This window comes from Gymnoscopelus microlampas, assembly GCF_963454915.1.
Source record: "Gymnoscopelus microlampas genome assembly, chromosome: 19".
NCBI lineage: Eukaryota > Metazoa > Chordata > Actinopteri > Myctophiformes > Myctophidae > Gymnoscopelus > Gymnoscopelus microlampas.
Window position 1 is genome coordinate 31,018,447 of NC_139956.1, and position 22,480 is coordinate 31,040,926.

Below are 22,480 nucleotides of genomic sequence, written 5' to 3' on the forward strand. Positions count from 1 at the left end.
TGGTAAAAAAACCAAAACTAAGCTTGTGTGGAAAATGAAAACTGAACTGAAATAAAAATATAAATGTTGGCCGTAATCTTAAAACACCCATAGAGCTCAAATGTTTTACTTGCTAAAAAAAGTATCAATACTGCAATGTAGAAGTACTCTGTTAGGAGTAAAAGTCCAGAATTCAAAATGTACCGGAGTAAGTACAAAAGTATTGGTATCCAAATGTACTTAAAGTACTAAAAGTACTAACATGTTTGAAAATAGCAGATCTACAAGCTCACAACGCGTCGCGACGCGTTGTGAGCTATTTTCAAATAGCCTAGGTATAGGGCTAAAGTGGTTAATGTATGTTTTATAATGTGATGATTTATATTTGTAAAGTAACTAGTATCTAAAGTTTTCAAATATTTGTAGTGGAGTAAAAATACAATATTTGCCTCTGATATGTAGTGGAGTAGAAGTAAAAGTATTGAGAATTGGAAATACTCCCGTAAAGTAAAAATACCTCAAAATTGTACTCAAGTACAGTACTTGAGTAAACGTCCTTAGTTACTTTACACCACTGATGGGTATCCAAAACGTAATGGGTCCATGTGGCAACATTTACAATCTGACCTGGCCATGATTTTCACATTATTTGTGCACAATGACAGGGCTGTCATATAATTACCGATAATGTTAATTCATGCATTTTTTTTTTTTACTTTCCACTCCCTGTGGAGCCTAAAATTAGTTATTTTGGAGCTATTTTGAGCGTTGACATACCATACCCTATAATTCGACAGCTCATTATAAGCAAAAAGCAAAAATAGGAACTTGCTGTTTCAACTGACAGTTGACCGTAGAGTTGTTGGGTGCACGTTATGCTGATACGTAAGAGACACTGGCGTTTAACATCACCAGACGTAACCGTTAACCACCCGATTTACTTCATTGACTGGGGTCACCCAGGTCACCCATGCAGGTCGCTCCTTGTCCTTGAACCACTCCTTTTTTTATGACATGACTGGGAGTGTTTTAACATGAAATACCCCTTTAAAGACCGCATAAAGCCAGAGGTGTTCTGCTGTCTCTATATTGTGGTTTGAGGCTATTGTTAGCATCCCTATGGGAACATGTGTACATGTGTACATGTGTTTCAGTATTTTATTTTATGGCTACAGCATGTTTATTTTATGGTTTCACCATTTATGTTATGTTTATCGCGTGTCTCTTGTGTTCACGTCCCGAGGTCACTTGTTTTATGTACGCAAACAAAGGTGATAAAAGTGGAACTTGATTATTCCTTAGATGTTTAAGCAGGCACATTAACGACTGCATAAATGCTCTCTAAGATATAAACGTAGCTGTTTTGTTGTGTGCATGCAGTTTCCTTCTCCCATGACGACAATGAGTAAGATGTTTCTCGGGGCCGTTGCTTTCCCTTGTGTTTTAGCTCTGCTTCTGTTCTCCACCATTTGAAATTCCCACTACTACTAATGATCCCCCTCCTCCTCCTCCTCACGCACACACATACACACAAGCGCATGCACACACAAGCTCACACACACGCGCGCACGCACAGTACCACCTCCCCTCCCTCTCTCCCTCTCTCTAAATCCTCCTTATTCAATTAAGGCAGCCACTAATACGTGTGTCAACATGTTTCATTAGCCCGGCCTCCTCTCTCCCACCAAAGAGATTATCTTCCCTTCTTTCTTTTTTTATTTACTAAATGCAGAAAATATAATTTTCCCTAGGACACAGCCTGAGAATGCGACAGTGATTATTTTTGTTCATTACATTTCATTCGAGTCCACCAGCCATAGCGTTTGTTTTTTTGTTAGGGTTTATTTTTTTTGCCCCGAAAAGCCTATTAAATATGCAGCCAAAAAAAAAAAAAACGTATTCAGCTTTCAATTTCGATGCAGTCTACATTTAAATGCTTTGGAGAGGAGTAGAGAACACAGCTTTAACTTCTTGACTTCCTAATATACAACTGAGCTCTCCCGCTGAGCGCCTGCAGCTAAAAAGCCTTTAAAGAGAAACACGCGATGGCCGAGGAATTCGAGTAAGGAACGTGACGGCATCTGATCAGGTGCGAGGGCGGGGGGCGGACAGGCATCTGATCGTGTGCGAGGGGTGTGGCGGACAGGCACGATGCATTGCAAAATAGCGTTTTTGTCTCTCTGACTGCATTGGCGTGCATCACGGCCCAATGGGAAGTCCGGGCCCCCTACAAATTGATGGTGTCGTGCATCCGAGAGGTCTAGCAGATCGGTTATTTTCGGGAAGTATGAATCGGTCTTAACACATTGACTGCCATGGACGTAATATTACGTCATCTCAAATCCAACGCATGACTGCCAATGAAGTGATATTACGTCATTTGGTGTTTTTTTGGTGATTACGCTAGAGGGTGCTCTTCGCCAACCGATGAATGATGCCTTGACTTCGAGAGAAGGATACACTCGGAAATGACGTCATCAAAAAAATCACCCCGTCCGCTACAATGTTATCAGATTTATACAAATATATTTATCCCAGATTTGTTTTCTTTTTGCGTTTTTGGTGAAAACAAGATATTTTCAACTGCTGATAACTACAGAACGGAAAATGTAGGTGTGTTTTTTACATGTGGAAAGAAGAGAGACTCGTCTTTCTTCTTTCCACCTGAAAAATCAATTCTTTGGATCGCCAAAAAAACTCGTAATAAGGTAAAACCGCTGGCAGTGGCGGATGAATTCATTCCTGCCAATGAATGTGTTAACGGCCCCGATCTGAGGGGAATCGAGTGGGAAGGAACACTGGGTGCACAGCACAGTGTTCATTAGAATGTTCATAACCACTGTGTAGACGTCTTCTCCATTATGAGACCAAAGACAGAGAGAGACATAGAGAGAGACAAGAGGGGGCCGCACCGCCGGGCTCGCTGGTCATTATCATTCAGCTCCTGTTACAACCCACCCTCCACTTCCATATATCCCTGTCTTCATCAGTTTCCTCTCACCACATGATTCTCTCCCTCTCTCCCTCTGGGGGGAGAGAGAGAGAGACAGAGAGGAAGGGAGATGAACAGACGGGCACAAGAGAAGGAATTGGGAGATGAAAGATACAGAGGGAAAGAGACGGAGGGAGAAAGAAAAGAAAAAGGCGAGAGAGGTGGAGAGTGAAAGAGAGGGGTGGGACTAGCCAGGGATCAATACCGTTTTCAGTTTTCTGATCCGGTCTGGAGCTAAATAACTTTACGTCATCAGGCAGCCGGATGGTTCCGGCGTGCCGTGCACCTCCAAAATAATTCCCATAGTTTAAAATGTGTTTAGTTTGGTATAATTGTTTTGTTTCTTTTGGCGGAATAATGGTTGGTATATCCAACTTTTATTCTAACTCGTAGCACGACTAAACTAATTGATTCTCATTATGTGGGGAACAAAAACAATGCGAACAAAAACAAAAACAATCACACGGTTTTGATTAATGAATACCAGGCTTCCCTCCACTGTGGAAAGCCTGGTGACGCGAGGTTAGGGTGCATGGGACAGAGGGCACATGCCCTCTCTCATATTGCATCAGCTGTGTACATCACAGCACAATGCTTTGGGTGATGTCACATCATGTGTATACCCTAACATTTATTTATTTTCTTCATTTTCTTTTTTCATTACACTCTCTCTCTCTCTCTCTCTCTCTCTCTCTCTCTCTCTCTGTGTGTGTGTGTGTGTGTGTGTGTGTGTTTCTCTCTCTCTTTCTGTGGCCCATGGTGACCTTAATTACAACATGTTAAAATCTGACCTGGATCCAATTTCCAGCCTCTGACCATGCTGCCCCAAAGATTAATGCCCTGCGGGCCAAATTCAATTAAACTCCTTTCTTAATGGACTAAGAATACAGCGTGTGTGTGTGTGTGTGTGTGTGTGTGTGTGTGTGTGTGTGTGTGTGTGTGTGTGTGTGTGTGTGTGTGTGTGTGTGTGTGTGTGTGTGTGTGTGAGTGTGTGTGTGTGTGTACAGTATATAAACGCAGTTAACGCACACAGTGGGTTTTGTAAAACGGTGCACTGTACAGTAGATAAGGTTCCCACAGTGAGAGAAAGGAGGGGCTCTGGCTGTACGTACGGCACGGCAAATGATTGGATTCATCGCGTCGCCGTCGCGCGTGCACGGGCTTTAGTCCCGTGTTTCTGTTCCAAGGCTTTAATGACCTCCATCCATCAATCGGCCAATCGTTATCCACAAATTTGGTTTCCTTGGCAACTCCATCAGTCAATCATTGTCCGAGAGTATCCGTTATTTAAAATTCATACGGGGCTTATCGATCGACGTCGTAAAAAGTCGCTCTGGTGGTTTTGGCGTCGTTTAGGCGGAAAGGGATTAGGGGTCGCAGGATGCAGATTTGTGTCGTTTTCCTTCTGTGTGTGGTGGAAGAAAAATGGGGGTAAAACGAGTCATTCAGTTGGAGATAGGCTGTACCAGAGCCTTATATTAGAGAGTTCCGCCACTGAGGGGTGCAGAAACAGCGTCGGTCACGTGCAGGGTTGCCAGATCTGCTTATTACAATTTCTCCGCAAGATTTTATTTGAAAATAGCCAATCTACAAGCTCACAAATGCGACGCGTTGTGAGCTTGTAGATCTGCTATTGAAGGCTATAGATGGCTATGTAGAAGACCTGGCCCGAAGAAGTGGACGGAAGTGACGTAAAACTCCCCTTGAATGGCTCTGGGCTGTGCCTACAGCAGTGGTGTAAAGTAGCTAAGTACATTTACTCAAGTAGGCCTACTGTACTTAAGTACAATTTTGAGGTATTTTTTTTACTTTACCGGAGTATTTCAAATTTTCTGTACTTTTAGTTCTACTCCACTACATCTCAGAGACAAGTAGGCTATACTTTTACTATATTTAAAAAAATAAAAGATTATTATCACAAAACATACAGTAACCACTTCAGCCCTATATACAGTACATTTTGGCCATTTGAAAATAGTCGTTCTACAAGCTCACAATGCGTCGCATTGTGAGCTTGTAGAGCGGCTATTTTCAAAAGATTCGTATACATCGTTATGTGAAAAGTTGCGAAATGGGACATCCTGCTTAATGACTACTTTCTACTTTTGGTACTTTAAGTACATTTTGATACCAACTTGATACTTGATAACTTTGATACTTTTGTACTGAAGTCAATTTTGATTTCTGGACTTTTACTTGTAACAGAGTATTTCTACATTGCAGTATTGATACTTTTATTTAAGTACCAAAAAATGTGTACTTTTTCCCATGGACCTCGGCCCCATGAATCACCTTTTTCGTTCTTAACCAATGAATGAACATTAGAATGTTATTATGAGTCTGGCACAGTCGCCCTTGGAGCTGATTTCCTGAATGTAATGTTGGTCACAATCCTCCTTTCAATCCTCCTTTTGAGGATTTTTTACTTTACTGGCGTGTTTCCAATTTCCAATAATTTTACTTCTTCTCCACTACATATCAGAGGCAAATATTGTACTTTTTACTCACTATAATTATTTGACAACTTTAGTGACTAGTTACTTTGTAGATTTGAATTAGTAATACAAAACATGCATTACATGCAAACATGCTATTTGAAAATAGCCAATCTACAAGCTCACAACATATCGCGATGCGACGCGTTGTGAGCTTGTAGATCTGCTATTTTCAAAAAGTTTTTAATACATTTTAGACATTTGATAACTTGTGAAATGGGACATTCTGCATAACGAGTACTACTTTTACTTTTGGTAGCTACTTTAAGTATATTTTGATGCCAATACTTTTGTACTTTTAAGTAAGTCAATTTTGAATACCAGACTCTTACTTGTAACAGAGTGTTTCTACATTGCATTGATACTTCTGAACATTTGAGTACCATTTTCAGCACTGCCTTTTTTTTCATTCTTAACCACTTAACCAATGATAAAATATTATTTTATTATTTTAGTCTGGCACAGTCGCCCTTGGAGCTGATTTCCTTAATGTAAGGTTGGCGGTCACAATCCTCCTTTCAATCCTCACATCTCTGACCATTTCAAGCAACAAGGGGGTGCAGTATAGGCTACTATGCAATTTAAACACGGGCTATACAGCGGTTTTAAGATGAAAACCTTCATCAGAGTTGCCTGTCAGATCAAAAAGCCCCCTTTTTTTTGCCTCGCTGCTACTCCGATGCAAGTGACATTCAAATGGTCAGATATTATGCTAATTTGCACTGTTGCATTAAGCTCTATCAGTAGCACAGCAGTCTGGCTGACAGGCATATTAAGGTGCAGCTCCAGTAGATAACCCACGCTACACGGTCAAATCCAGCTGAGTGTTAATTCAAAGTCCATTTTTTTTATAACACCTTCATTCAGAGTAGGTGGGTGAGTGGGCGAGGACAGGGGAGCAAGGGACCGTTACGTAACTCTCAACCCCGCCGAGCCCTTATCGGCTTCTCCCTCCTTTGGGGGGGGACATTCTGAAGGGCAGAGAGGCAGGGGCGGAGCTAGGACTTGACAAGATCAGGGGGCTTAGCCCATTTAATGTTGGCGGTCGCAATATTTTAATCCTCGGTCTAGATGGATCTCGGACCAATTGTAGCAGCAAGGGGGCGCGGTATTACATAATGTAAACATGGGCTAGTGGTGTTAAGCCAGCAAACGCAACCAAACTCGTTACCCCGTTTGAGCCCCTGTCGATAATGTGCGTTAGTTTCCTTGCAACGTGTCATTAACACAGATTAGACTATCCGCTGTGCTTTTCTTGATTTTCGATAACGTTAAAGAGATGGACACAGATAGACACAGGACTCACAATCGGTTGACGCGCAGTTTTGTGAAATTTACTTTTTACTTGACTTGAATCCAATTTTGGTTCACTGTGAAGTGTAATTTTGTGTTCCGTGTATAGCTTTGGACTACTTTAACCATAATATGAACGCTAGTGTCCATATTCTGGGCATGTCGTTTTAGGCAAACATTCAGTGAAAATAGGTGAACGTTTGGTGAAAATAGCACGGCTATATGCTCTCACAACATGGCGCGTTGTGACGTGTTGTGACCTTATAGATCGGCTATTCTTGGTAAAGTGATTTGGCAGAGGGAAAAAGGGGGAGGGTGCCAAGAACAGACCCCTGGGGGACCCCGGTCAACGAAGTATATACAGTAGGGTACATATAAGTGGCTAAACGCTAAACATTATTGCGACTGTACATTCCTACGTACTATTTTGTGCCGTTTTAGTTATATACGCAGCATGCATTTTTCGGAGAAATACATTGAACATCCCTGTGTGATATTTCCAAATATAAGGTTTGTCTTGAAGTGGCATGAAATGGTATGTCAGGGACGATACGTGTGATTTCTAAGGAGGGGGAGGTTGATAGTAATGGGCTATGATGATAGCCCTGTCTGTCATTTACTGTGGCTACAGCGCTTTCATGGCCTTGTAACCAGTGGTGGGAAAAGTACTCAAATGTTTTACTTAAGTAAAAGTATCAATACTGCAATGTAGAAATACTCGGTTACAAGTAAAAGGCCTGTGTTCAAAAATGTTACTTGAGTAAAAGTACAAAAGTACTGGCATCAAAATATACTTAAAGTACCAAAAGTAAAAGTACTAAAATGTTTGAAAATAGCAGATCTACAAGCTTGCAATGCGTCGCGATGCGACACGTTGTGAGCTTGTAGATTGACTTCAAATGGCCTATGTATAAAAAAGGGCTAAAGTGGTTAACGGATGTTTTATAATATAATAATTTATATCTGCAAAGAGTGAGAGTACCATATTTTCCTCAGAGATGTAGTGGAGTAAAAGTAAAAGTACTGAAATTGTAAATACACCAAAAGCACCTCAAAATTGTACTTAAGTACAGTACTTGAGTAAATTACTTTACACCACTGGTCAGGGACGATACGGTGTGATTTCTAAGGAGGGGAAGGTTGACGGTAATGTAATGGACTATGATGATGATGGCCCTGTCTATCATTTACTGTGGCTACAGCGCTTTCATGGCCTCGTGACCAGTGTTGCCAGATTCTGTGAGAGAAACAAGCAACCAGGTCTTGGAAAACCAGCCCCAAAAAAGCGACTATGAGCCACATGGAGCACGTTAACATATACATCAGCTATTTGAAAATAGCAGATCTACAAGCTCACAACGCGCCGCGATGCGACGCGTTGTGAGCTTGTAGATCGGCTATTTTCAAATAAAATCTTGCGGGGAAATTATAACAAGCAGATCTGGCAACGCTGCTTGTGACCCCGTACCTCGTCCGAGGTATCTCTCTCTCTCTCTCTCTCTCTCTGTCTGTGGCCATGGGGTTATGGGCAGTGCGATCGAGGCGCACTGTGACTGCCGTATAGAGAGCCCCATCCATTTTGGCCTGCTGCTGTGTCAGGGGAAATTCTTGCCTGTGTGAGGGCTTCTGTCATCCAAGCCTAATGTCTCTGCAGCAAGAGGCTCAGGCTCTGGGCCAGGCGACCCGCTGTGCCCAGGCCGGTGGTGCCCGGTGGAACGAGCAACGAGGGAGGTGAAATACCCAGTCACCTTGCGCACATCTTTGTCCATTTTGGAGATTTTCTGGAACAATATGTGACCCGCAACGCAGCGACTAACAGCCATCGGAGCTGCTGCACCCGTTGGCTTACGGGGAAGCAGGAAAAATGGCACGTATTTTCAAATGTACTAAACTACATTCTTGTAAAATCTGATCTGAAATTGGTGTGTGAAAATAGTGCATCAAAATCAAGTCGGACTGTCTGCCGTTTGTTGACACAGGACAAATTGCTTACAGACGTTACTTCCAAAAGCCTAATGATTTTGAAAATAATCATGACATTCAGCACTTCCGGCACTCATTCTAATGAATAAAACATTATTTTAACCAATCTGTGTGACACAGTATGCTAATAAAACATAACTAGCACATCTGCAGTGGTTGGTGGTGGTCTCCCTAACACTCTTCCATTGAATTAATGTCGACCCTGGTGTTGGATAGGACACCGACTGGCAGACAATGTCAGTAAAGTTATTTGAATCAGCCAGCACCCTAAACCTAACCCATCTTTATTGTAGTTCCGACATTATTGCAGTTTACATCTCTCCACCAGGAGAGGGAGCTATAGTTATAATATCTAAAGAACGGACGGCCCGGCCCCCACCTATTAATTTCAATGAAGTTGCTCACTAGCGCATGAAGCACCCGGAAGTACCTTCTTGTTCCGGGATTGGCTCCAAATAGAGCTGGTGCACTAGCGTTTCAGACGATAGAAGCATGTGCAGCAGCGTTATAAATGCGGAAGTCTTGCAATACCAGATTTGGCCACCAGGCTTTTATGGCTTCAATAATCCTCCGCGGTCCTGGGGGCTTGGGGAGACAGCAACATATAATTTACAAATGTGCATTTTTCAGGTTGTTAACGTACGGAGGATCTAGTCTGTATTATTGATGGACTATGATTACCATGGACATGGACACTATATTATACTTTAAAATGCATCATGATGTAATCTGGTGTTATGGTTTTGTTTTGTCATTAACAACCCTTTTAAAGAGTACTTAGCATATTTTAGAATTAATGACAAGGTGCTCTCGAATCGTGTGCTAGGATACAACTATGGATCCCAAGGGAACGGGATCACAGCAATCTTTTGATACCGGTTATATTATTCAGAGCATTCAGTACCTCTTGTTCCCTTTAGTTAATAGCGTTTTGTCATTAGTCTATTTGACTTTCGTTTTACTGCACCAATTAATTTATGTCCGCCCACACGCTTACTCACTGGCACATTAATCCAGCACTTTTAATATTGAAAAAAAAACAAAACGTTAGTTTTGTATCAATGCCATTATCCCCACCACTTTCTAATATATTTTATAATCCATTCTTGTTTGTTTTGAGCACTGTGTGTACCTTTGCTTGTTTTGTTTTTGTTTGTTTTTTCTCTGGGAGCAAACCACAGCAGATTATTTTCTTTTTTGTATTTCGTTATTGTATTTTTAAAAACATTTTTAGTAGTGTATTACAGTGCTGGCAGTCTCATGTATACTGGACTGTGTGTAACTGCCTGTATTGGGCATCTACTCTTCACTTCCATGCCATTATTAATGTGCAGCGCTATGGCTAAAAAGCATCCACCAATTGTCTATGTACTGTCAACAGCGTAGGCTTGCTACACGTGGCGCTCACGCAAGTTCCAATGCGCTTGCCAAAGTCTGTTAAATAACTTGAAAATCATGAGCACAGTTTGACGTCTACTCCCCAGCCTTCCATTATTTAGCGAGGTTGAATGGCACAACGGCTAGACGGCTATCTGGGTTCGTACTTGGTCGATTACATTCTACATTAAGATTAGCATCTGGCTTGATATCCCCTCATTTTCCCAGCCAATATCTCCAAGGAGATCTACCTTACACCTGCCAAGAGACAGTCTCCTGGGGGGGTTGCTTAATTCGATTCTCAACCTAGCCAACAGGAGGGAGGGGGTATTTATGTAGCCAACCCAGCGGTCCATGGTTAAAAGTGTCTGCACTCGTGGAACTGTTGCCGATTTAGACTCATTAATTTACACATTATTTCATTATAGGTCTCAGCTCTTTTGCCTTAATTGCTTTGTTAAGGCACAAATACCCAGAGGGCAGCTGTAAGAGCAGTGCACCGAAACATTGGGATCTGCAAGGGGTAGGAAGCAGACTTGGAACCTATATATACAGTACAATATCGTTAAACGGATGGTTAATGGAGCGGTCCAGGGATGACACGTTTTTGTAGGTACAAGGAGGAAGTTATCATCTTCCTGGTTCCTGCGACAAAAAGCCTATGGGATATTTGCATTGGATTTTTAATTATTGACAAAATAAGCTCTGTGGCAAATTTTAAAAAATCATGATTCTACATCAAGATAATCGTCACAAATTAACACCACTTGATGTTTTTTGAAGCATGAATGCCAAATCACAGGGAGTAAAATGCTAATGTTAGGCTATAAACAAACATACATCACATGACTTAAAGGTCACCATTATGAATGTCTTTGTCTTCGGCATTCAGCAACCTCTGTAGGCTTGTATACATCGGGAGCGTGAGCCCAAGAGGGCCGATGCAAATGTTGCTGTAGTGGGCAGTTTTACATTTTTTGATTATGCGGTACTAGATGGTAATATTGTGGGATTATGCAGGTCTAAATGGCATTAACATTTGTGTTGTAGGCAGGAGCAGCGGTCAGAAATGAAACCATTAAGTTAGAGGGTAGGAATGGTCAGAAATCCAGCGGGAGTAGCATTGTATAATGTTGAGGCCAGCCATGTTTTCTGCCAATTCCAGCCAAATGGTGGGAAATCACAGGAAATCAACGGTTGACCAAATGCCCATTCCTCATTGTTTTTGTGAATGAATAAGGCATTTGTGGATGTTCTATTATTCATGATAATGAAAATAAAGCAAGCTATTCCTCACTGCCCTCGGTGTTCAGCCTCGGGCACAGAGTGTCAGCATTTTGCCTACAGCGAACCTACCTATAATCTATATAAAATCCGGTTGTTATTATAATGTTGTGTATAATTTACCCGTATATCTGTACAATGAACTCGACAATATTATATAACAATCTATTATAATATCTTAATATATTCCATCTAAGCAGAGCGTTTGAGACACGTTTGTGTCCGTGGGTATATGCAGGGGCTGGTGACGGTCTTCAAGACAGATAGGGATCAGCAGTGACTGAAGCCTGGGGTTTGTCCTTCCTTCTGAAGGACAGCTATGGGTCTAGGAGGAGTGAGACATTGATTTTTTTCTTTCTGGCCTGCTTCTGCACACTGTTTTATTTAAGAGTGAAAAAAAAACCTATAGGCCCTGACATTGACCGCAGAAGCCCATGTGTCTTCAAACACGGCTCCGTCACCTACCCTAACGTTAACTGTATATTCTTGGAAAGGTTGCTCCTGGAGAAGCTGAAAGGTTCCTATACTGTAAATCCTCAATTGATAAACGTGTCATTCACTAGCATGTCACACTTTCTGCCCCGGGCCAAATGACTGTATTGATTTTTTCCCCTTTTGGAACATGTTTCTGTGGCCTGTCCATTGGGTCCACCACTGTATTAATTCTACCTTCAGGTGGAATCGATACAAAGGGGAGGCCAAGGCATGTTTGATTAGACAGGTGTGATCACTAGCTTATCCTTCCCCCAGGTCATTTATAGAGAACCATCTGAATTATGTATTTTTGGTGTTAAATCTACTTTTTCTGCAGGGAAAGTTTTTTTTGGGGGGTCTTTTTTTCCTGTTGTTTGTTTGTTTGCTTTTTGTCCAACAGAAAACAAACTGGAAAGAAAGGTTAGAGTGAAAAGGTAGACCTTGAACACAGATCGTGAGCTGGATTTCAGCCCATGCGCTTGTCAGTCACAATTATGCCCACCCGCAAACCATAGCTTAATTCATTATCAGTATTGTAATTGATCAAATAAGCAACAAATGAACACAACTTCTTTATAATAGCTCTATGCACAGCAGCCATATTGGAAAGAAATTGGGCCTCTTCTTACTTCCTTCACAGGTATTACCAATGATACTAATGAAGGCTCTGTTCCGGTTACACATCGCTATTCCGCCACATCGCTATTTAGAAGATTGACTTCCATTCTTCTGAATGGAGGTGTTTCCCATTTGTTTTAAAGACATCGCTATTCCGACAGTGACGCATTGCTATTTATATACACCACCATTACGAATATATAATCACGATGAATGTGAATTCATGTAGGCATACTTGGTAAAGCATCTCATGCGCATTAATGAGACACTTGCATCTGATCTATTGTCAAATTAGCCCAACATCAAGCACCTGTGTGTATTATTGCTTCATTAATCCTCGTTTATTAAATAAAATTAAAGTTTACACCTGCCTCAACCATAGGCCTATGTCATTTTTGTAAACAGCACTGCTTTCTTTTTGGTCGTCTCCAATTCATTCTGGGCCTTTAGTTTGGACTTTGGAGACAACCCAGAATGTACCCAAATCTCAAGCGCAATAGTTCAGTCTTTCTAAATCCTAAGTGTATATATCCATAATGTTACTTTTGTGAATAATTATGATAGGCTACACATGAGTCCATTATCGCGGTGCGGGATGGGGCGCGCTGTGCAGGTCGACATGCAACAAAAAGAAAAGAAAAAGCATTACCGTCTCTCTCCCTCTCCTCTCTCCTGCCCTCCCGTCTCTTTCCTCATGGTTGGAATCATCTGAGCTTAATATGTTAAATGTGTTGCTTATTTGCTGCCTCTAATGAATGAAAAATCATTGCAGAACGACACGCGCATGGGAGGGAGATCCGTTGTCATTTCATTGTAGATTTAAAAGCAGCCTATTAGCCTACTATTGGCTGTACTACAATATGGCTTGGTACATGAACATGAACTTGGATGCATCACAGCGCCATGCCTTGTGAACTAGGAGATTATATATTTTCGAAGAAACTGTAGCATTTAAGGAACTAGGAAAAATAAATTAAGCATCCGTGTGCAACTTGGAGCTCTCCAAATTGCCACATTCAGAAGGATTTTTCTCACCTAATTCACAACAACTGTCTGTGATTCTAATGTCTCTGTCACCACCAGACGTATGATGAAATTAAACTTTCACCTTAATCTGTCCACTAACTCCACTTACTAACAGTCCACTTCATATGCCCATAAATGAAGTCTTCAAGAGGCGTGCGTCCATGAGATCAGATTGCGCACAGCTGTCCACCTACAGCCTGATTTGGTTTGATATTAGACCAGACTGGACAGTGGACACTGTGTCTCAAACCAAACGAGGCTGTGCGTAAATGCTGTGCAGTGCAATAAACAAATTGATGCTATTATTATTATTATTATTACATTTATAGCGTTTTGTGTCCACGAGCCATAGTCCCTATGCCCTGTGGACACGGCCAATTTCTGGGTTCCACTGTACAGTCTGTGGGGGCGTGAAAATTCACCGGGGGGACTCTAAATGTCCTCTTGGCCCCCCTCTGCGTGTGGACACCACTTGTTCGCCCATCAGTCCCACGGATGATTTTTGTTTCCTTTTTTTGTATTTAGGGTCCTTTTCTGCAGTTCAAGCATAATTCCACAGGGTGGCAGGCTATTTTCCCAAACTATTGGAAGTGGACATGTGTACACAGCCAGCATTAACTCAATGGAAAATGTACTCTGTGTACACCATGTACAGAGGGTTTCTAAAGGGGACCATGGCTGGTTCCCAAAGTGTGGTTCGGGGACACTATAGCCTAGACATGTTCATGTAAAACTATTTGCCGTGGACACAAACTTGTGTAAAACTATTGCCCGTGTACACAGTGGTTGATCTCAAGTTCAAAGGGAATACAGGGCTGACAAGAGCCTTGTACAGCATAATAGCTCCTATTAGAGTCTTGTATGGCTTAGAACATTCTAGTGTAGCCTATTCCAGCTGGACCAGCCCTTTATAGCCTAGTACAGTCATCTAACTACCCCCATACCCTAGGCTATTCTCCCACTGGGCTGGACTTGGGTGTGCTGGAATGTGCTGGGCTGTGCTGGGCTGTAATGGGCTCTGGTGGGCTGTGCTGGGCTCTGTTAGGTTGTACGAGGCAGTACTATACTATAGCCTAGAAATGTTCATGTAAAACTATTGCCCGTGGACACAGTGGTTAATCTCAAGTGCAAAGAGGCTACAGGGCTGACAAGAGCCTAGTACAACCTAATAGAGCCTATTAGAGTCTAGTAAGGCCTAGAAAATTCTAGTCTAGCCTATTCCAGCTGGACCCAGCCCTGTATAGCCTATTACAGTCATTTAACTACCCCCATACCCTAGGCTATTATCCCAGTGGGCTGGACTTTGTGTGCTGGAATGTGCCGGACTGCTGGGCTCTGGTGGGCTATAATGGGCTCTGGTGGGTTGTGCTGGGCTCTGTTAGGTTGTACGGGGCAGTACTATACTATAGCCTAGACATTGTCATGTAAAACTATTGCCGGTGGACACAAACCCATGTAAAACTATTGCCCGTGGACACAGTGGTTAATCTCAAGTGCAAAGGGGCTAGAGGGCTGACAAGAGCCTAGTACCGCCAAATAGAGCCTATTAGAGTCTAGCAAGACCTAGAACATTCTAGTCTAGCCTATTCCAGCTGGACCCAGCCCTGTATAGCCTATTACAGTCATTTAACTACCCCCATACCCTAGGCTATTCTCCCAGTGGGCTGGACTTTGTGTGCTGGAATGTGCCGGACTGCTGGGCTCTGGTGGGCTATAATGGGCTATAATGGGCTCTGGTGGGCTCTGGTGGGCTGTGCTGGGCTCTGTTAGGTTTTACGGGGCAGTACTATACTATAGCCTAGAAAATTTCATGTAAAACTATTGCCGGTGGACACAAACCCATGTAAAACTATTGCCCGTGGACACAGTGGTTAATCTCAAGTGCAAAGGGGCTACAGGGCTGACAAGAGCCTAGTACAGCCTAATAGAGCCTATTAGAGTCTAGTAAGACCTGGAACATTATAGTCTAGCCTATTCCAGCTGGACCCAGCCCTGTATAGCCTATTACAGTCATTTAACTACCCCCATACCCTAGGCTATTCTCCCAGTGGGCTGGACTTTGTGTGCTGGAATGTGCCGGACTGCTGGGCTCTGGTGGGCTATAATGGGCTATAATGGGCTCTGGTGGGCTGTGCTGGGCTCTGTTAGGTTGTACGGCGCAGTACTATACTATAGCCTAGAAATGTTCATGTAAAACTATTGCCGGTGGACACAAACCGATGTAAAACTATTGCCCGTGGACACAAACCCATGTAAAACTATTGCCCGTGGACACAGTGTTTAATCTCAAGTGCAAAGGGGCTACAGGGCTGACAAGAGTCTAGTGCAGCCTAATAGAGCCTATTAGAGTCTAGTAAGACCTAGAACATTCTAGTCTAGCCTATTCCAGCTGGACCCAGCCCTGTATTGCCTATTACAGTCATTTAACTACCCCCATAGCCTAGGCTATTCTCCCAGTGGGCTGGACTTTGTTTGCTGGAATGTGTCGGACTGCTGGGCTCTGGTGGGCTGTGCTGGGCTGTGTTAGGTTGTACGGGGCAGTACTATACTATAGCCTAGAAATGTTCATGTAAAACTATTGCCGGTGGACACAAATCCATGTAAAACTATTGCCCGTGTACACAAACCCATGTAAAACTATTGCCCGCGGACACAGTGGTTAATCTCAAGTGCAAAGAGGCTACAGGGCTGACAAGAGCCTAGTACAACCTAATAGAGCCTATTAGAGTCTAGTAAGGCCTAGAAAATTCTAGTCTAGCCTATTCCAGCTGGACCCAGCCCTGTATAGCCTATTACAGTCATTTAACTACCCCCATACCCTAGGCTATTATCCCAGTGGGCTGGACTTTGTGTGCTGGAATGTGCCGGACTGCTGGGCTCTGGTGGGCTATAATGGGCTCTGGTGGGTTGTGCTGGGCTCTGTTAGGTTGTACGGGGCAGTACTATACTATAGCCTAGACATTGTCATGTAAAACTATTGCCGGTGGACACAAACCCATGTAAAACTATTGCCCGTGGACACAGTGGTTAATCTCAAGTGCAAAGGGGCTAGAGGGCTGACAAGAGCCTAGTACCGCCAAATAGAGCCTATTAGAGTCTAGCAAGACCTAGAACATTCTAGTCTAGCCTATTCCAGCTGGACCCAGCCCTGTATAGCCTATTACAGTCATTTAACTACCCCCATACCCTAGGCTATTCTCCCAGTGGGCTGGACTTTGTGTGCTGGAATGTGCCGGACTGCTGGGCTCTGGTGGGCTATAATGGGCTATAATGGGCTCTGGTGGGCTCTGGTGGGCTGTGCTGGGCTCTGTTAGGTTTTACGGGGCAGTACTATACTATAGCCGAGAAAATGTCATGTAAAACTATTGCCGGTGGACACAAACCCATGTAAAACTATTGCCCGTGGAAACAGTGGTTAATCTCAAGTGCAAAGGGGCTACAGGGCTGACAAGAGTCTAGTACAGCCTAATAGAGCCTATTAGAGTCTAGTAAGACCTAGAACATTCTAGTCTAGCCTATTCCAGCTGGACCCAGCCCTGTATAGCCTATTACAGTCATTTAACTACCCCCATACCCTAGGCTATTCTCCCAGTGGGCTGGACTTTGTGTAATGGAATTTGCCGGACTGCTGGGCTCTGGTGGGCTCTGGTGGGCTGTGCTTGAGTCTGTTAGGTTGTACGGGGCAGTACTATACTATAGCCTAGACATTTTCATGTAAAACTATTGCCCGTGGACACAAACCCATGTAAAACTATTGCCCGTGGACACAGTGGTTAATCTCAAGTGCAAAGGGGCTACAGGGCTGACAAGAGCCTAGTACAGCCTAATAGAGCCTATTAGAGTCTAGTAAGACCTAGAACATTCTAGTCTAACCTATTCCAGCTGGACCCAGCCCTGTATAGCCTATTACAGTCATTTAACTACCCCCATTCCCTAGGCTATTCTCCCAGTGGGCTGGACTTTGTGTGCTGGAATGTGCCGGACTGCTGGGCTCTGGTGGGCTATAATGGGCTATAATGGGCTCTGGTGGGCTGTGCTGTGCTCTGTTAGGTTGTACGGGGCAGTACTATACTATAGCCTAAAAAAAATCATGTAAAACTATTGCCAGTGGACACAAACCCATTGAGCCTATTGTGCAAAAGTAGACAAGAACATTTGTAAGCAGTTCACATTCCGTCCCGACCATGCAGAGTATGACCCGGCCATGCCGTTTTCAGATGATTTCACTCAGCGGGGGCAAAGTTGGCAGCAAACGCTGGACCATTGGTGGACACAGGGGCATATGGTGTCCGGGGCGGAGGCCAGGATCTCTAATGACTGGGTCACCGTGCCATGAAAGAAAACTGGGGCAGAAGGGGAGGTGGGGGTACGGGGTCTACTGCCAAATTCCTCATTCCACAACGTTTATCCCTTAGTGTGTCACATTTCCCCTTTGACTGGCTGAGGTATGCAGCCTGCGGTGGTGGTGGTACTCTCATTCTTTACTTAAGTAAAAGTATCAATACTGCAATGCAGAAATACTCTTTTACAAGGAAAAGTCCAGGATTCACAATTTACTTGAGTAAAAGTACAAAAGTATTGGTTTTCAAAATGTACTTAAAGTACCAAAAGTAGAAAGTACTAATTATGCAGAAAGAAAGTTTTCCAATGTATAAAATGCATACAAATCTTCTGAAAATAGCCGATCTACAAGCTCACAATGCGTCGCGATGCGACGCATTGTGAGCTTGTAGATCAGCTATTTTCAAATGGCCGTAATGTATATAGGGCTGAAGTGGGTAATGTATGTTTTGTAATAATAATAACAATAATAATACAAAGTAACTAGTAACTAAAGTGTTCAAATAATTCTAGTGGAGTAAAAGAACAACATTTGCCTTTGAGATGTAGTGGAGTAGAAGTTAAAAGTACAGAAAATTAGACATACTCAGTGAAGTAAAAATACCTCTGTGTGTGTGTGTGTGTGTGTGTGTGTGTGTGTGTGCGCGCGCTTGTGCTGGGTTGGGTGCGCGGGCACCCAAGTCACAGTGTAAGGACGCGCTGCATAGCGATGAGGGGATTATGATTATACACCCTCCAGTGGCCGGGGCTGGGTGTCTGCTGGAGGGAGAGGAGAAGAGGGCACGTTCTAAACTCTATAGCCGCTGCGTTGCGTCACGGTGGAAAATGATGAACCGGTTGAAGTTTCCTCTGTAATTATTAGAGCTGGATCCTGTTCCCAACAGGACCCTCCTGGGAGGAGCCGGGGCAGCTGAGCCGGGGCTTAAAAGGTGTGCGGTCGGCAGAAAAATGCACAGAGAGAGAGGGGGGGGGGGGGGGGGGAGAGAGAGAGAGAGAGAGAGAGAGAGAGAGAGGGAGAGGGGGGCATGTTCCTGCATGCATGCTAATCAATATTCTGCTGAATGTCTTGCTAGTCCTCTGTCTGCAGGTGTGTGTGTGTGTGTGTGTGTGTGTGTGTGTGTGTGTGTGTGTGTGTGTGTGTGTGTGTGTGTGTGTGTGTGTGTGTGTGTGTGTGTGTGTGTGTGTGTGTGTGTGTGTGTGTGTGTGTGCGCACAACTTTGAAAGTATAGCGCCTCAACCGCCATTTGTACGCTAATCTGCTGGTCATCAGCACATGGCTGAAGGGGAAAAAAAGTGAGAGAGAGAGAGAGAGAGAGAGAGAGAGAGAGAGAGAGAGAGAGAGAGAGAGAGAGAGAGCATTTGCATCAAAGGAGAAGGGTCGCCGCCCAGGGTGCAGGTTCTTTGCAGAGAGGACATGAAGCTCTCCTCACTCCGCTAAAGGTCAGAACATCCTCTGATTTTGCATTCTTTATCCTCTCCTCTCTCGCGCTCTCTCTCCCCCTCTCTTTTGCTTTCTCTCTCTCTCTCTCTCTCCCGTGAACTTTCCTGCTACCATTCTCTCTCCAGAAGGGCCACGCTGGCGGGCGCCGCTTGCAGAGGAAAAAAGGTCAGACGATGTGAGGGAATAAAACTCACATGTACAGAGTGTTATTTGAAGGTGGTTGTTGCAGGCGCCAGGCAGAGCACAGATACAGCGTGTGTGTGAAGTTTTGGTGTGAGGTGTGTTTACAGCATGTACACGGCGGTACAGTTACATCTCACCAAAACAGAGAAACAAACTTCACATCAATGTCGACTGATATAGCATCATCATCAAACATCAGACATGAATTACATGGGCACAGAAAAAAATGCAAAGCAATCATGATGAATGTTTCTGGGGGAAATCGTTCCCTACGTAAAACGTCTCTATGTAGTTCTGTAGCTTCTTAAGACGTACTTGACCTTGCAATATTATAGCCCTTTAAAAGATAGTTTATGCCAAACAATGGGAATGTCAGCAGAGTGGTGACGGGGAGACTCTGCGCATTCAACACTTTCAGCCTGAAGCGTTTTAGTGGATGGAAGTCTGGACACACATTTTGTTTAGTTTGACCAACATGGAAGACATTTTAGTTGCTGTTTTTTTTTTCTCTTTTTCTTTTTCTCTTTCAAACCCAAGCGATTCAAAAAGAGGGAGAGCAGAAAAAGCGTTACCTTCAGCCCCCGGGTGTCGGGTCGTCGGGGTCGAAAGGTGAGGTCAGAGGTGACGTCCAGGACGTGAGCCAGAGGACAGGACAAGGGTCGGGGTGGGGGTGGGCAGACAGTGGTGGAGGTCACGGGGATAGAAGCACGAGGACATGTGCGGATGGGAGGGGAGGAGTGGATGGTACGACCAAAAAACAAACAAAACAGAGGGATATGGAGGTGGGGAGGGGGTTGAGGAAGGGTGGGCGAGGAAAAGATGGTACAAGGGAAACAGCTGGGAAGAATGGAGGGATTCTTTGAATGGAGGAAGAATAGGCGGGGGCTAGAAAAAGCAGGGAACAAGCTCAGGTGGGAACGGAGAGGTGGGTGGTGGGGGGGCGGGGCGGAGAGGTTGATTCCGTTCTTCTAAAAAACTTTTATGATAATAAAAACGACAAAAGAAAAGGAGGAAAACTAACTGAAAAAAGGGAACGAACCCATACCTTGGTTGTTTACCGTCAGGTGCGCCAGACCTTGAGAGGGAAAAGAACAGAAAAACAAAGAACAGAAAGAGGAAAAAAGAAGGTCATAAAAGGCACGGGAAGAAAAAAAGCATTGTCACAACGTTGGACTGCAGCTTGTGACAGACATCCTGGGGCAGACTCGGATGTCAGAGTTCAAATCAAAGGTAAACAAAAAAAAAGAATAAGAAACAATAAGGAGAGAGAGAGAGAGAGAGAGAGAGAGAGAGAGAGAGAGAGAGAGAGAGAGAGAGAGAGAGAGAGAGAAGTAGTAGTAGTAATAGAAAAAACAAGCAAACACTCCTTGAGTGAGGTGTGTGTGAGGGGGGAGGGGGGTTTGGAAAAAAAAGCATTTTCATTTGGCGCAACCGGCCCGAAGGCCATTGCTCTCACAAATGCTTTTTTTTCCTCTGGAGTACTTTATGGAACACATAGAGAACTGTTTGGCAGATAAAAAGGCCTAGACTAGGAATCTTTCCCTAACCGTAACACGCGTCGTGAACAGCAAACATCGCAAAACGGTGCGAAAGGCCTCACACAAGGGCCAGAGATAAGCCAGGAAAGAAAGAAAAGAAGTAAAAAAAAAAAAAAGGCAAGAAAACAGTATTTGTGTTGTTAAAGAAAAAAATAAACAAACTAAAGAGCTCAGAGCCAAAGATTATACCAACACAGATAAATCTGTGTACAGCGCCACAGATAGAGCCGTTCCCTGTTCCTGTTTCAAACAATTTCACCGATAATCCTCCCCCCCCCCTTAAAAAAACGGGGATTAGCCAGAACACAAATGATCACAGACAATCACGCCCCCTAATCGGGCTTCTCTAGCCATGCTCCAGCCATTTGCTGATCTCTCGATCTCTCAATCAAACAGGCACACACAAGCCGGTGCTCTCTTGTACAATATGGCATTTTGGCAAACCCATGGGATGTCATATCCCCCCTACCGTGAACCCCCCTCCCCAAATAAATAATGATATATATATATATATATATATATATATATATATATATATATATATATATATATATATATATATATATATATATATATATATATATAAACACACACACACACACACACACACACACACACACACACACACACACACACACACAGGCTCCCCCACTGGGGTCGAGCTTCAACATCATCACCGTGTATATTTTCTCTGATCCCAGCACAAAGCCACCCCTGATTGAAATAGCAGCCTGCTGCTCAACGGCAACATTACAATTATCTGTCACAGGAGCAGCGCGTCGGTCGCTCCACGCTCAAGTACTGTGGCAATCTTTGTTCCCCCGGCGCAGGTACACATATTTGAAAGTAATATGAAACCCCGGGTTCAGCACTCAACTGCAAAACAAAAAAAAAAAAGAGAGAAAAAAAGGAAAAGGATAAAGTGAAACCCTTTCTGCCTGCAGTTCTTTCCTTGGGCAATGCCACGTGGTAATGTAGTCTGTGGGCTACTTCCATTCATGCCTCCAATGCGGACAACGACAATGTAGCGATTGAATGATTTAACAGAATGCTGTCACGTTGAATGTATACATGAATAAACTATACTGCTCAAAAAAATAAAGGGAACAATTTGATCCCTTAATTCTTTTGAGTGTTTTCATTAACTGTGTACATAGCCTACTGCTAACGAAAAAACTCAAAAGAATTAAGGGATCAAAGTGTTCCCTATTTTTTTGAGCAGTGTATTTCCGCTATGAATACAGGTGTGCCTTGAGAGTTTAACTTGTCCATTGGTGTGCAAAACATACGTTTGTGAACCACTGGAATAAGATCAGATTTACCGTGGCGTAACTCTGAGGACCCCCTAGGGGTCCCGGACCCTCTGCTTTATAACAGTTCTTTACCAGGCTGTCCTCATGAGATGAGAAAATCCTGGGAACAAGGTTACTGCAGCAGGATGGCCCGGACAGCTCTT

The 22,480-nt window shown here is 43.5% G+C and overlaps 1 protein-coding gene across 4 annotated transcripts in view; it reads right to left on the reverse strand.

Annotated features, from left to right (window-relative positions):
* The window catches only part of nrxn2b (neurexin 2b), an 884,672-nt gene that overhangs the window by 697,907 nt on the left and 164,285 nt on the right, over positions 1-22,480 (reverse strand). The window contains exon 3 of one of the 4 annotated variants that reach the window (XM_084043029.1): positions 20,532-20,561. The exons of 2 other annotated variants lie outside the window; for them this stretch is intronic. In XM_084043029.1, coding sequence (XP_083899155.1) covers positions 20,532-20,561 — 30 coding nt within the window. Of the gene's footprint in view, positions 1-20,531; positions 20,580-22,480 lie in introns of all 4 variants that reach the window. One more of the 4 variants, XM_084043031.1, reaches the window with a different exon arrangement.